We start from the raw sequence: 16,946 nt of genomic DNA on the forward strand, positions 1-16,946 counted from the left end.
CAGCAATTGGATAACCAAACTTGCAGTAATAGCTAACGTTATATGCATCCAGTTCAAGTTTTAAGTTTGTAATAGTGATAAGTAGGGAAAATCACATTGCACCAGGATGATAAATGTACAGATCCCAAAGCTCGAATTGTAAACAGACAGGGTTGGGGAATTAACAAGATTGGTAATTTATCATCATAATTGTCGCATGCAACGAAAAGGGTATATCCTTTAACATAATTACAAAGAAGGTTATCAGGGGTCATACCGCCATCGATGATATAAACAAAATAATTTTTTAAATAATTGAAATGATAAAATGAAACGACCTGAAAAACGCTTTCAGGATTATGCGTATCTTGTGGTTTAATGGTTTAATTTAACACATACCTGAACCCGGCAGAGAATAACGTGAGCGCGTGACTTGCGGACATTATAACGAAATCTTATAACGAAATCTTAGATAATGTAAATGTTCATTGTTTGATCTGTAAAAGATACGGATATAAATATACTGGCAACATATCAATTTGTGAAATGAACTTGAACGTCGGATTATTCTTCCTGATTTGCATGTGTTTGCACAAAACATAAATCCAAGTAATTCGGAAAAGATATCATATTTATAGTAAAAGTTAACAACTTCTATAAAAGATAAAACGTAATGTTTTTGTCACGGTACTGGCCGCACACAGGCAAGATAGTTTATTCGGGTCGATTTTAGTACTCTTCATTTGGTATTGCACCTGCAAAACGGGTTCCCATGTTCGATCCCCGAACCGTGGCCGCATTCCTTTCTGAGCGTTTGGCAAGTGGGCCCGTGACAGTACTTTTGGACAGTCTTAAGCTCTCTCAGTGATAAACCGTGTAACCCTTTAAAGCTGCACTCTCACAGATTGAACGTTTTGACGACAACTTTTTTTATTTTTTGTCTTGGAACGAGCTATTTTTTTTGCGAACATCCATTGAAACTAGTGACAAGACTGCTGACAAAAAATTAGATCACAGACTTTTATCTTTAATTTCAAAAATTGATGTTTTATGCATTTTTCTTAAACCGTTGGTAACGGTTTGAGCCATCAAACAATAATTTTTGAACGAAAGTATATAAATCTGCGATCTGATCTTTTGTCAGCAATCATATATCATTGGTTTGCAGATATTTACTTAAAGATTTGCTCTTTCCAAGACAAAAAAAATATAAAAAAAATGTAAAAACGGTAAATCTGTGAGAGTGCAGCTTTAAACTAATGAATAAAAAATCGAAAGCAATTTTCTGTTTTTATTGGTTAAAGTCACGGTAGAGGCCTCATAGGTCATAGAGTTTGCGAGTAATCACGGTCGGTCAGTTTAGTAGGCAGAGCACATGGCTTGCAAGCAGTAGGTCTCAGATTCAACACACAGACTTGCCGTATTCGTACCTCAGCATGTGAGTTCTTCAATCTAACCTATGCGAGGCAGTCCTAGCAAACACCTATAGCAAATAAACAGAAAACAGAGTACACACATAATACATAACGACAATTACAACAGTCTAGTGAGTAGTAACCGAAGGTATATTTGTTTACAATTGTTTATGTTTGTTTTGTTAAATGGCGGACAGTCCAATGTCCAGGAACATGTATTTATTCAATGATAACACGAGAAAATCCACGAAGTATTCAATTGTGTTAAAGGCGGAAATTTCTGTGTCGTAATTTCTGGAAACCAATTATTATTGACCATCTTGTTTTTGATATTGGTAACCAAGCTTATAGAAATGCGGTACAATCGTATGTGTATAAAACCTATATCTCGTTTACCATCGCGTAAAGGAAAAAAGTACGACTTGTAGTAAATCTATACATAACAGCAAACATCTGACGTCGCATCGACGTCGGACTCCGACGTGGGTTTTTGGAAGTGTTTTAACGTCAAAACACGAGGTCGAGGCGACGTCACAATAACGACCAAGATCAATCGGTTCGACATTCTTTCAGACAATTTTTGGTTTCACATAATAGTTATATTTATATCAACCTTTTCACTATTTAGCAATTACACACTTTATGCGCTGTGCCAGACGCATTAATGCAGGTAAGAAGCTAAAACTTCGATAAGATTAACTACATAAAACGTTTAAAAAAGCAACTTATATAGAGTTTTAATGTTTGATGATATTAATTAAATCATTTTCGAGACTTTTAATTGAAAGTTTCAAACAAATGAACATAAAATCAATTTTAAAATCAATGGAGGTAATAAATAAGTTCAAGAAGATCTTTTTCCGACAATCGTAAGGATATCGGTCCTTTATCGATCCGATACCGATGTTGTTTTTGATCGGTTTAAAAGCAGTTATTTTTTTAAATATGTTTGTTAAGGGTATTTTAGTTATTCAAATATATTTTTTTTAATTAACCTACAGTGTACCCTTGCACATTTTGGTCGGTCAATTCATGACCAGAATCCCGTGTCGAGTGAAGAGGTACCGACGTCGGGTGTTTGCGAGGAGCTGAGAGCTTTGGATTGTGTCGTTGGTTATTCGAGAAAATAGATGTGGAGAAGATGTGCGTCAACGGCGACCGGATGGTAAAGATAATGTGCTCCACGGCGAACGTATGGTCAAGATAATGTGTTCCAATGTGACCGGATGGTCAAGATAATGTGTTCCAATGGCGAACGGATGGTCAAGATGATGTGCTCCAATTGTGATCGGATGGTCACGATAATGTGTTCCAATTGCGAACGGATGGTCAAAATAATGTGTTCCAATGGCGAACGGATGGTCAAGATGATGTGCTCCAATTGTGATCGGATGGTCAAGATAATCTGTTCCAATTGCGAACGGATGGTCAAGATAATTCGTTACAATTCCGAACGGATGGTGAAGTTAATGTGTTCCAATGGTGACTGGGTGGTCAAGATAATGTGTTCCAAGGTGACCGGATGATCAAGATGATGTGTTCCAATGGCGAACGGATGGTGAAGATGATGTGTTCCAATAGCGAACGGATGGTGAAAATGATGTGTTCCAATGGCGAACGGATGGTCAAGATGATGTGTTCCAATAGCGAACGGATGGTGAAGATGATGTGTTCCAATAGCGAACGGATGGTCAAGATGATGTGTTCCAATGGCGAACGGATGGTGAAGATGATGTGTTCCAATGGCGAACGGATGGTGAAGATGATGTGCTCGTATGGCCAACGGACGGTGTAGATGTGCTCCAACAGAGAGTGCGTCAGAATTGAGAAGTTTATATGTATGAGTAAATGTTGTGTGTTGATCCTCTGTGTTCGTGGAGAAATTAAAACTATGTATGGAAAAGTCAATGTTGTGTGTCGAACCTCTGTGAACGTTGAGAAAATATTCCGTTGGTAATATACAACTTGTAGCCTGACATGCTGTATCAACTATAAACATCTTTAATGGTCATATATTTCTCTTAAACTCATCGGTAGCCGTAGAAAATGTGTGTTTGTATGTGGTCTCTTGAATGGAAATTATTACAACTAGGACAGAAATGTCAGAAGTCTGTTTTTGTTACAAAAAAAAACAGAACAATTTCTTTACATAACTAAGACAGATCTGATTGGAAACATACAATCTGGAGCATTGTCTTAGCAGTTACATTAGCCTGCTCAAACGCCGTATAGGAGAGCCAGACAGAATCAACTCCGACGCCAGACCCCAAATTCTCACAAAAGCAATGTTTAGAAGAATATTGGAGAAAATGGGATCGCAGACACAATAAACAACAACACACAAATTACCTTATTAGTGTTCTGACACAGTTTATTATCATAAACGATTTACTTGAATGCCATTGGGATTCCACCATGGGTTTACAGCGGTTATGTTTTCATATTTGTCTCCAATTGATTATATACGTAAAAGTATAGGAAAAACGCGTACATTGATACTCATTTATTTGTGAGCTTATGTATTATTTCAGTGGCAGAATCGTGACAACCGAAGCATCTTTTTGAAATAGCAAGATATGAACGTATTCATGAATACTGCAGTAGTGTTACTTCTAGGTATAATGACCATTAGTCAGGATTTAAATTTGCAAATTGTTTCCTTTCAGTTCGACCTCGCTTGTCCGAATAAATTGGCGCACTTATGATCCCGTTCTTGCAGATGAAACAAGGTTTGGTGTGCATGGATTGGTGAAAAATCGCGAATGTAATGTGCGTCTATTATTTAAGGATGAATTATTAAGGTACTATTAACATTAAAAAGGGAAAAGCTGAGTTTCGAGGACTGTTCAGTCCTAAGACGAGTTAGCATTGTCGTCCGGTGTGGGCTTTGAAAACCAAAAAGGATGTGTCGTAAACGTGATGAACATTGATGCGTGAGCTCGTAGACAACGATGAGCTGTGATAAAACAATTCCTCTTAGACTTGTTACCAACATTGAAGACGTCTCTGAAAATCGTTACCGAGCTGTATGTAGATTGTGTATCGGGATTAATTTTTTTTAAACCATTTCAAATGAAATTGATAACGTTCCAATTCGACGACGCTTGTCCCAATTTATTTCCCCATGGTTCACAGCGATGTTCCGCTGTCAATCGGTTCATTAAGTAAATGAGAAGAATTGAGAGAGGCCCAGGTCGATGTACGCAGAAGTTTCTATGTTGTTCTGTTAATGGCGTCGCTGAACACAAACAGACGACTTCTTTTACAGCTTTATACATTAAATGCATCTTGTTTTGCTCTCGAATTACCGAGTTTGGATGGCCGAGATTAGTTTCATTTCCCTCTCTGCAATTTTACTTTTAAATCTTAAATAGATGTTACTTGTTTTACAATTTAAACTTTTTGAAAGATGTTTAATAGTTCTGAGGTCAATATGGTTTTGTTTTAAGTAACAAGTGTTTCAGGCACCGAGTAGTCCACGGAGTTATACAGGATGTCTAACGGGAGAATCAGACATTGTGATTGTGATTGTGACATTGTGAAGTCTATTATTTGTGAGGCTAAGTACTAAAAAGACCTTTAGCCTTCAGTCTTTGTCACAGACTATGACAAGGCGGTAACCTAAACACCTTTGTTTGTTTGTGGTTTTGTATGTTTGTCTCTCTTGTTCACTGTCATTTGCGCCCTTAATTTGTGTGTCTCAACAGGGGTTTGATTTAATGTTTCGACTACTAGGCTTGTCCCTGTAGTTTTCATTGGTTTCTTGTGACATTCTGTGTTTCTCGCGTCGTTATCATTAGTCCCCTTAAAACAAGGTTATGTTCAAAAAATACAAATATTGATGCATTTAGTTCCTAAGACAATTAAAAAGTATTTCGACTTTAGAAAACTGTTTGGGAAAGTGTAAAATATTGTTTCCGACAAAGGGGTTCACTCCTCACCATTTCAATGTGGAATCCCAAGCAGATTATTGCATTCGTTGTTTGTTCAAATATATGGATATTGTGGTCTCGTCACACATGTACTCGATGCCATTATATTGCAATAATTTGCGGTTGGGTTTAACCATTTAGTTGTATGTGGTATTCGATTCATACGATAAGAACACAAATTTCTAGGTCTTATCGTGCAGTTAAAATGCAATTTTAAATTTCGTCTTTTCGAGAGAATAAGTTTAAACTGTATGCTAAATATATATAATAAGAATCATGAGTTAATTAAATTCAGTACATTCAGTACAACATCTTCTTACAAATGATTGTTGTTGCTAAACACGGCATAGTTTACATAACAATGTTCACCATCCACTGTCGACAGATTTTTGAATATAACTGGATCCATCCTTGTTAAAAGACAATAAACAAAAACAAATATTACGACAAAACCCAGCCGCTAGAGTCTGATGTATACAAGAGTACTGTATAAATTAAAACAGTCCTTGACTTATTATATCACAAACTTAACATAACGTTGCATCTGTTGTCACGGGTATATCACGTGTTCGACATCTGTGAGATGAGCAACGTGCTGTTGTCCATGACGATGGTTCCATTCACGTGACATGCGCAGTTCGTGTCCACAGGCATTTTGAATTGTATCAACAGTACGAAATACGTGATCATCATACCGGCAATCTGAAAAGGGAATGCAATTGGGGACATTAGTGTAATATTTACTGAATAATTGCTTGCACATATTAAAAGCAAAGACGGCATAAAAGCAACAACAAAAGCATCTTATAACAGATAACACTCAACAATTTTGTAAGTAACTGCAGTAACAATTGACGTTATATGCCTGCAATTCAAATTTATAAAATATGGTTTTCAGCATTTCTGATGAAGTACCTGACAGGTAGGTGAAACAAAGCGTAACTGTGTGCAAAAGGTGAATGCCTCAAGGCTCAAAATGGAATCAGCAGGGATGGAAAGGTATAAACAAAGATAGTAATTTATCATCATAATGTCTTCTAAGAGCTATAGCCTGCAGCGAACATTATATTATTTAAATAAAAGCTACCAGGGATCAATACTTACCTCGATGATCATACCAGACAGATTATATATGATAAGAACCCAAATTACTTTTTTCAGATTTAGCTGTATCTTCTTGGAATAATGGAATACCTCAACATTTCGATACTGTTAAAAAGAACGTAAACCCAGTTACGTGAACATACTCATATATCTGTTTGTATATATAAAGATATATAAAGATTTTTTACCTTTATGTACATTATTGTCTCTAACAAAACATGAAAATCCAATTGTACTGCCTGGAAACATACTGACTGATAAAATCATATTTAAAACATATAATACAGAAAAGAAATCTGCAGCCCAATTTTTTTCTCGGCAGATCTACTTACTGTGAGTATGGTAGGTTTGTCGACGACGAACAGTTTCATGGCGGACAGCCCAACCTGCGTCCCCGTCAGTCGATTCAGGAACATGAACATCTGTAACAGCAATAAACTTTGTACCGACTTTGTCGTGTGGTTGAAGTATTGACATATTGTCACGACGAAACAACTTTTGATAAATGTAAAGAGATATTGCTTATAACTCGTCATCTTTGTAAATCATCTCGGTACATGCACAACAATATTGTAACGACGGTGCTTATGGAATGCTGTTTACAAGTCATTTATTTGTTTTCTACGTATACATATATTTTCATTTAATAATATGAGTTTAATTTACACTGTAATAAGACAAATGTATAATGCAATTCGCCAATACGATCTGGAAACATTGAAAGGTGTTCGGTTTAATATTACGCGAACACAAAGGAGAGCACTTATTTCGCATCCAACTCCTAAAACCTTGAAATGGTTTTAAGAAACAAAGCACGCCATCTATTTCTTAATACCCGTTTACCTGTAGCTGGGTGTCGTTGGATGACCCAGAGAACCGGATGGTGTAGATATGCTCCAGTGGCGAGTGTGCCTGAAACAGCAAATAAGAACTGTCGAATCATATTTGTATGGGCCACATTGCTTAGTGCGCATAGAACAGCAAATAAAAACTTTTGAGCCACAGTTCGAAGATGTGTGTGTCACATTGCCTAGATATGCCCCAGTGGCGAGTGCGCCAGTAACAGCAAATAGGAAGTCAAACAGTGTAAATGTGCAACGGCGGCAGGTGCACTTTAAACAGCTAATGCTTTATTTCCTTAAATCACCAGGATAAAACAGACCATGTATAATTTTACTTGTAGTTATGCCGAAGTATCCTAAATGGACTCGTGTGACCTATGAAACCTCATAGCCTGATATTGAGGCCAAACAGATGAGCCGATGTTGAACGGATATAGTGGCGCCAGACCAAATCATAACTGACGCCAAACGCCAAATTCGGCAAACAAAAGCTAGGTCATTTATCATGGAGCAGAATATCATACAAGGTACAATTTTATATAATTTATTTGTAGACTCGTAATTTGACACGGTTTCCTGTCAAAATTGCCATTGGGAAACAACTGTGAGATCGATATCAGTTATGTTGCTATCTGTATGTATTATATGTGTATGTATCGTAATTGCATTGAGATATACAAAATGAAATTCTGATAATAGTTTTTCCGTTTAATTGTGTGCCTTTGTTTTATGTATTAAAATAATTAATCCGAATATCATTTCAACACATGCAACTGTTTATTTTCCCAATTTCACGTCGTTTCATAAAATGATTGATGCCCCCGTGACTTATGTACTGCACTTTTCGGAAAATAATCGGAGGTTGAAACATCACTGTCTCGCAATGCGTAGTATTAAAACTCAAGTGATTGACTTATTATTAGCGGTGAACCTTTACTTGTTTATTTTATTTTCGTTTGTTTCGAAGGAAACTAGTGTCATCCTATTTAATGTGTGTGTGTGTCTGTTTTTAAATAGAACATTTATAAGAAAACAATTTATATTGAGGATAATTTGAAAACATCAAATAAGTAAATATTTCACTCGTTGCCACTCGTGAAATATAGGTTTTAGGTGCTCAATCAGTTAAAGATACTGCATTCCTACACTGAAACCATCAATTATCCTCAAAAGGATATTCGAAAGATGCGAACAAATCAGATGACAGGAACTCATAGTCATCTCTAAGTTCACACATACCAGATATGATCATGTGTACGATATCTGCTGTCCGAGTACGTCGTTTAACTGATTAATATTTGGTTGTATTGTATGTGCCCGCGCCCGTTTGCACATCTGATCCGCGTCAGATTCGTGTCCACTTGAACATTTCACCGGACGCGCATATCAGTGGATTGAAATTTGTTCATGAAAAATATATAGAAATGGTGTCAAATGCTCAATTAAACAACAATGTATGAATAAGATGGCATCAAAAAATGTCACAGTGCGAAATATGCGAAAGATGAAACTTTATAGTCTATCTTTGTTCGATTTGACTGCTACTGGGAAATAAACTTTAAAAAAAGCCGATTTTATGACTGCATATTTTATGAAAAAATCTGCAAAAAAGGTAAATAAAAATAATTGAAAGCAAACTAGAAATGATGTCAACAATTTTGGTCTGAGATTAATACATGTCGCCGCTTTGACATTTCGATTTCGCATTTATAAGCACAAAAATTAATAGCTCTGGTAAGACAATGTAAAAATAAACACTTTCAAAGTATTAAAAATGTATTCTGTGGCCTGAAAACCTAACTTCTGCCGTGTTATGTATTCATGGGGCTTATATTCACTCATGTAATCTAGTTTCTATCCCACTTTTCTTAAAATCCAAACTTTGCTAAGACGTTATCATTGCCTGATCACCAACCACTTTGAATAGTTACCTCCCTTGCCTCATGCATATTCCTATAAACGAGATTTTGTCAGTTAATTTTATCACGGTATGCATAAAGTGTAACGGAAGAAGTACCGTGGTTGTCGACAATGATTTGTTATTAGACATTCGTTTAATAGACCATAACAATGGTTGCACGACAAGGGCCGCAACTGCTTTGAAAGTTTAGTTTAGAACACAATAGTATGTAAAGACCTGCAAGGCACTTTTCAACATCGATATGGTTAACACTTTGACCGAAGGGGATCTAAATCTCTCAAAGATATATCAATTAACTCGTTTACTGTGTACTTTAAGGCAACATACAACCCAGAAGTTGCGTTTTTTTCAAGCAGACGACGATGTTTTATATTATAATAGCTTGGTAGATAATGAGTTATATTCAATGTTTTCTGAACTGGAAGAACCATTTACTTTACAAGATCTTAATAAAGTAATCTTAAAGCTAAACTTAGCAAAAGTGCAGGGCCTGATTTATTTTAGAATATTTTTTTTTTTTATTTATGGAAAGCAAGTTTTATCACCGTATTTATTTAAATTATTTAATAAAGTATTACAGTTTGGTTATTGTCCTGAAGAATGGACATAGGGGTATATTGTTGTGGGAAAACTGTTCACGAGTTTGATTAATGAGAGGCTATCACAATGGGCAGAATTTTATCATGTATACATTTAATCGCAGGCTGTGTTTAAGGGTTTAAGGCAAAAATGGGAACCACTGATAACATTTTGCCCTGCATGGGTTGATTAATCATATTAGAAGCCAAAACAAAAAGCTATGTTATGTATTTGTTGACTTTTCCAAAGCCTTTGATTATAGTGTAAGAGAAAATCTTCGGTTTAAAATATATAGACTCGGAATCTCTCAACTGTGAGCTTGGTAATATTTTTGAAAGCTGTTTAGGCGTACGGCAAGGTGAATGCCTCTCACTGTTTCTATTTTCAATGTATATCAATGATTAAGAAGAGGTTTTATATTTACAAAGTGCTAAAGGCATTGGTACAGACATGTTATTTTTTTTCCTGCTAATGTACGCTGACGACATAGTCATATTTACGGAATCAGGTGAAGAGTTACAATCAAATTTAAATATACTCAGTTAGTATTTAGATGGAAATTAAAGGTCAACATTGACAAAACAAAAGTTTTAATCTTCGGAAAAGATGGAAGAATTACTGCTAATTTACGTTTCTATTATGATGCTTATATCTTAGATATAGTCAGCCATTTTACGTATCTCGGCGTAGTATTTACAACAGGTGGTTCTTTTCTGCAAGCATCAACAACACTCGCTGGACAAGCGAAAAAAGCAATTTTCCGTTTAAAAAAATATCTAAATATATTTACAAAAATTACACCAGGTTATAATTTAGAGCTCTTTGATAAACTAACTAAACCTATACTATTGTATGGGTTAAATATGTGCTATACACAAAACGACTTTGAGACTGGTAGACTTGATATTGATTAATGTAGTATAATTAATATGGTGCGGTTTTGGTTTAAAGTAATAAATTCGCAAGCACACAAATATCTTATCATGGGTAATAAAATAATATTGCAAGATATAACAACCCGTCCACGATCTACAAGTTGGGCAATGAGTATCAGAAAGATTCTTACAGATTTAGGTTATTATCATGTTTGGCTAAACCAGGCCCCGATTTCTCGAAACTTCTTAAGCTTAACAGGCTTAAGTAGCTTATTTCAAATAGTCAAAACACATACTAAAATGTGATTTTGGTAAATGAAATATGGTTATTTGTGATATCCATAAAAGAGGTTCCTATTTAAGGTTGAATAACTCTAAATGATGTTTATATTATGCCAATTATAGACAAAGAAAAATAGTGGGATTAGCTAAATCCTGTTATAAGGGACTTAAGAAGTTTCGAGAAATTGGGGCCAGGGTGTCAATGATATCCCAACAACGTGTCAGAGATGTTTTAATTTAAACCCTTAAAGTAGGATCTATGACTCTTCAAAAGCAAGTTTTACAGTACTTTCGTTGATTCTAATTTCCAACCCTATTTGAACTGCGTTAATATTTCAAAATATAGAATTGCACTAAGGAAATTAAGATTGAGCGCACATAGATTGAATGTAGAAGTGGGTAGATTGAATATAACTCCTTTGAATGAACGGCTGTGTCCTATATGCAATGTACTTGAAGACGAGTTCCATTTTATTTTTGAATGCCAGATCTATGTTGAGATAAGAAATAATTACAAACCTAGATATTATCGTCGAGGACCCTCTATGTTAAAAGCTATCGAACTTTTACAGTCAGCAAACAAACATATACTACGTAACGTATCCATCTTTGTGTACAAGGCTTTGGAATTGAAAAATAGAAATGCACAACTGTTACACTAATTGTTGTTCCCTTACTTGTCATATTGTTAATTTCACTTTTTTCAAAGAATTGCATATTTAAATGTACTTCGTTGATTATGCTTTATATTTCCTTTTTTTCTTTCTTTTTCAGTCTTTCAATCATTTTATAACCGATCGCCATGTATATATGCAGAATATTCAATTTGTCAATGATCAAGGGTCATCTTTGACTTATATCATTATCCTTATTGTGTGAATCGACTTTTACAAAATAAACTTTGTTCTGTTCTGTTCTGTCCTAAGCAGAGGAAGTAGTAATATACTAGTGTCTTGCAGTGGTAGAAAATGAAAAAAATCTGTTGTTTATTTTATTGTTTCAATAAAACCCGCATTAATGATTGGACCCGACTAGTGTTCAAAGAATTATCAGCATTATCACCATGAATACGTTTAATATAAATCTTAATGTATTATAATACTAGTATTGAAAAACATAAATCTTAAAGTGGCTTCCGTTCACATTAAATTAAATAGGTAATAATGTCTGCCGTTACACACCAAGGAACCGGGGTAATGGTTTTAAACATTTGCATGTAAAGGCTTTATTATATTCTTCGATCTTCACAATTTCTTAATCTTAAAAAAAATAAGTACGTATTCTCGAAAATGTAGTTTCTTTGTCGGGAAAGTTTAGTATGTGGGTTTGTAACATGCAAGTCCAAAGTCCAAAATTGTATTTCTAGTATAGATTACAAAAAATAACCCATATTTACACGAAATGGCTTGTGTAAAGTGTATCTTATGGATATCTATATACAAACCATGACGTTTATCCAAGCTGCCGTCACAGAGACCAGTGTCATCTGGAGTAAAATAAAGCTCAGCCAGAAAAGGTTTATTAGCACAATGGAAAGGTGAATATCGATGGAGCTTAGCGTGGTGTACAGAACTAGACAAAACATTGGAATGTTGGCAAAATACACTACAGCCAACAGAGGTGAGAAGATCTCATCCAGTGTTTCCACAAGTCCGGTCAAGTCTTCGTAAGCGATACGAAAGTCCTCAATTTGTGCGTGAAAGACGTCACTTTCGATGGCTTTTTCGAGTTTGCAAGAGAATTTCTTTAATCGTTTTCCAACGGCAAATGAAAGGATAACAAACAATGAAGCAGGAAATATCGAGGCGGAAGAATTTAGAACACCTAGAAAGCTGAGTATTGCTTGAAAGAATACAACGTTCTCATAGTCCGCTGCGTTCCTCCATACCACTTCCAAGTAAATATGCCGGAGTACGGGAACATACACTAGAATCAATGTAAATATTACGGAGTTGACAAAAATGAAAAGAAATGATAAGACTATGTATTTCATCATCATATACAAGCACACTTTACTAATATTTGCATTATTGCACACTGTTGCCCATTGTCTGAAGAATTTTGGTAAGCCGTTGTTTTTGTAACAATTCCATAGAAGTAATGCTGTTTTGAAGGCGCATTCAGTGCTCCATATCGCGAAAAGAAGCTTCTGGAAAAGGACATTGTCAAACTCGTCCTTCATTCGAAACACTGTGAAAGACCTTACAACATTTAACACAGCCAATACATTTACAAATAAACAGTAAACAAAGGTCCCCTCCGTGTAAAATTTGCCATTCTCCTTTCTAGATCTGAAGAAGTATAAGCCAAATATTTTCATGCACAAGAGCAATGGTCGGAGTTGTCGGTAAATCGCTGTTTGAGAATAATCATCGGATGGTGGTTGACCAGACTCTACTAGATTCACGTCCGCCCCGTGTTGGCAAGCGGGAATCGTGATGTCACAGTTCGAGTCGAACACAGCCCGCGCACATTTCCTTGGTGTTGAATCCGAAAGCTTTCTGTTACGCGCCATTTTCAAAACAGAAATTCGCGCTTATGTTCTAACTTTTCTGCGATATTAAAACATTTATTTAATCACTATGTAACCATTTTTACTCCTATTTCATGAAAACATGGATCATAACTGCCAAGTAATGTATCGTAAATCTGTATGAATAGACGAGTATTAACAACGTTCAATATTTCCTCCTCATTACGCGTAATAATTTGTCTCGAACAGGTACACGCTGATATATCGAGGCAGCACGTATCATGCTAGTGTCCCTTCACCCAAGTATGATTTCTTTGGCATTCATCCACCAATGGCACACTAGCTCGATGCATGGTCACTCTGGCGATTAAACAATTCCCCTATGATTGTTAATTATTTCCATTTACATGACAATTATGAAACAGAATATCGTTTCACTCTTAGGACAACTAATATTGATTAGATCGAAATAGGCAGCCCCGTTTATGAATAGAACATTACCGGAGACGTTAATGAAGTCCATAATGGTTTTCATGTAGACCTAGTGAAAGAGTTTCCATAATATTATAATTATATTATATAAGGTTCTTGTTACATAACACGGAATAAAATAGACAATCATTTGAAAATCTTTTTGCAAAAATACCAACTGAATAGAAAAACTCTTAATGAAAAATATTATGAATTGTAATATTTTAATACATATTTCTTTTAATATTGATAGGGTATGTGAAACAGCATAATTGTCTTTTTAAGTTTAAGACCGAATCGAAATAAATTACACTGAGTGAGCTCCAAAAGTTATTTATCTCAGAAGTGAAATATTCAATTTGGCTGTTCATGAGGTAAAGTATATTGCGATCTTACAATGAAACGCCGTGTTTAGGAGCACATTATGAATTAAAGATGGCGTAGCTGGCACAGGTCCTTGTCGTGACGGCTTTAAGAATTATCAAACAAACACGTTGATGTCAAAATATTTCATAAATTTTGCTATAAATGTGAGAGAATTCCAAAAGTTACGGCATTTTGTAACGATTTATGAAAAAAATCTTTAATATCAGTTTCCATCGGATAAAACTGCACCATTTTATTTCATAAGTGAAATATTCATTTTGGGTGTTCACGGGGTGAAATATATTGAAATCTTACAAAGATTTCTTTTTCTTTTTATTATATGCTTAAAATTGGTATTTAAGGGCAATTAATTGCATTTTATTAGAAAGACGCGCAATATTGTATGCGCACGTGACGTTATCGGTCGTTGATATTGTGACCCAGTCCTGTGCGCGCAGATATTTGAATTGAATAGCTGAACGGGTTTAAATTTCAAACAGGGGAAAATATAAAAAAATTATTTCAAGGTTAGAAAAAAAAATGTTTTCACTGATAAATGTCTATAAATCGCCTAAAAGCAAATAATGAGACATTTTACTGTGATCTGTTGCAATAAAGAGTCCAGGGTTTTTTTTTTTTTGCGAAAACAACAACAACAACAACAACAACAAATAATAGTACATTGTCTTCTAAATATCTTATCATATTTATAGCAGTTATTTCATAATTCGTATTTGATTTATTTAAAAATGTATGACGATTAACTTGAGTGTTTGCCGAAAAAAAATCACATTTTAAATCGCATTCAGCAAAATTCCGCTTGTTATTTGCAACGGAGAAACCATACGTGATGCAACATCAAGCACACAGAGAGTCGTTTGTGTTTTTCCAGACTTTTAACAGTAACACATCGATAAAATAGCATGTTCTTGTGGCTTGTTTATCTATTTTTATTCTAGGACTGCAATTATAATTGGTATTAGGTAGCCAAAACAAACCCTTCAATTCTGACCTAAAACCAAACACATTTCATATTTCAAAAGCATTTGTTTACTTTTAGGAAACATATATAATATTTAAAGAACATATTTACCTGTACATTGACCCAGGCCGCCGTTATCGACACGATGGTCATCTGCAGTAGTATGAAACTCAACCAGAAAAGGTTTATCAGAAGGATGGACAGGTGGAGGTCCAGAGTGGTCACCATAGTGTACAGGACCAGACAAAACATGGGAATGTTCGCGATGTATACCGCCGCCAGCATGGGTGCAAAAATGCTGTCCAAAATGTGCACGATTTTACACAAATTTTGATGGCGGATTCTGAAATCCTCTAGTTTCTCAGTGAAACCTTCAAACGACATTGCAAGCACTAATTCATCTGTGTATTTCTTGAGTCTTCTGCCGATGGCAAATGAAAGAACGACAAACAAAGACATCGGAAACATTGATGAAGATGAATTTAACACTGCCAGAAAAGTTAGTATCATTTTGAAATGCAGATTATTCTTGAATTCCAATGCATTTTTCCAGACCACTTCTAAATAGATAGTTTCCAACATGGGTACGTAAATAAGTGTCAACGTGAAAACAATTGAATTTACACCGATGAAGATAAAGGAGAGAAATATGTATTTCTTCATCATGAACATGCATACTTTGCTGAGTTTGACATTGCCACACACGGCGTCCCATTCTAGGAAGAACTTGGGAAATCCGTCCTGCTTGTAGCAGTTCCACATCATGAGCAACCCCTTAAAGGCGCACTCGGAGCTCCAGATTGTGAACAGTAGCTTCTGAACCATCACGCTATCAAACTCGTCGGATGAACTGTACACAGTGAAAGACCGTATCACATTCAGAACGTTCAAGAAGTTCACTATAAAACAGTACATCACCACAGATTCCATGTACGGGCGGCCCTTGGTGTCAATCGTACGCCTGAAGAACAGTCCGAACAGCCTCATGCATACTAGCAGTGGACGCAACTGACGGTATATTTCGGTGTTTGCGAAGTTTGTACAAATGTTTTCGGCGCCGGGGTCAATGTCAAGGGCGGTCTCGGGACCGTTAAATTGGGCCAGGCACGAGAATGTTGTGTCCTCCTGCGCTTCTGACCCACCGTTGACAGACATCCGTTTAACGTCGCCAAGTTTCCGACCACGATTCATTTTCTTCGAAACTATGTATCGTATTGTTTAGAATTTCATTTGTTTATCACATTTTATTTTAAAATATATTTTGATGTAACAGATCCTTCACAGCGTTTTAAGTCGTAATGCTCGTGGAATAATATTTCCAGTTTAATCTTACCTATTTATTAACAAAACTGTTTTGCAGATGCACGTGTTCGTCTAATTATTGTTAATCTATTATTCGCACAATCTCTGCTTTCTTTGAGCGTTTCATATCTGCAATGATATATCATTATTTGCAAATGGCAAGATGATTTTCAGTTTTACCATTTAAACGTCACAGTCTGACAATTAATCCTTGTAAAATATTTTCAGAAAAAAATATCCACAGACAACAGAGTATAACCCAATAATGTTGATAGATAACGAAAAAATCCCGCGCTGGAGATCTGATGCGAGCATTCACTTTTATGAAGGCATTTAGAGAGAACATGGATATTCCAGGAATCGTTTGTTATGAGACTAAAGCGAGAGGGTAGCTGCCCTGCCCGTCCCTCGGGGCTTGGGATA

The 16,946-nt window shown here is 35.7% G+C and overlaps 1 protein-coding gene across 2 annotated transcripts; it reads right to left on the reverse strand.

Annotated features, from left to right (window-relative positions):
• Positions 1-5,607: 5,607 nt before the first annotated feature.
• On the reverse strand, positions 5,608-16,903 carry LOC128230218 (uncharacterized). 2 transcript variants are annotated; one of them, XM_052942306.1, is made up of 4 exons: positions 15,333-16,903; positions 7,274-7,342; positions 6,763-6,852; positions 5,608-6,028 (listed from the first exon to the last, which is right to left on the reverse strand). In XM_052942306.1, exons 1-4 carry the CDS (start codon positions 16,410-16,412, stop codon positions 5,888-5,890), a joined length of 1,380 nt encoding a protein of 459 aa, XP_052798266.1. In that variant the 5' UTR covers positions 16,413-16,903; the 3' UTR covers positions 5,608-5,887. The 2 variants fall into 2 exon arrangements, with proteins under 2 accessions (XP_052798266.1, XP_052798267.1); XM_052942307.1 differs by lacking the exon at positions 15,333-16,903 and adding an exon at positions 12,374-13,692.
• Between the last annotated feature and the right edge of the window lie 43 nt (positions 16,904-16,946).

This window comes from Mya arenaria, chromosome 4 (genome assembly GCF_026914265.1).
Source record: "Mya arenaria isolate MELC-2E11 chromosome 4, ASM2691426v1".
Taxonomy (NCBI): domain Eukaryota; kingdom Metazoa; phylum Mollusca; class Bivalvia; order Myida; family Myidae; genus Mya; species Mya arenaria.

What these genes read in the sequence shown, in the direction of transcription:
- LOC128230218 (XM_052942306.1), bottom strand. Translation starts at nt 16,412, where the DNA reads ATGAATCGTGGTCGGAAACTTGGCGACGTTAAACGGATGTCTGTCAAC. An exon ending in CGGCCTGGGTCAATGTACAG is followed by an intron (nt 7,343 to 15,332) that starts GTAAATATGTTC and finishes TTGCTGTTTCAG; the next exon opens with GCACACTCGCCACTGGAGCA. An exon ending in ACAAACCTACCATACTCACA is followed by an intron (nt 6,029 to 6,762) that starts GTAAGTAGATCT and finishes TTCCCTTTTCAG; the next exon opens with ATTGCCGGTATGATGATCAC.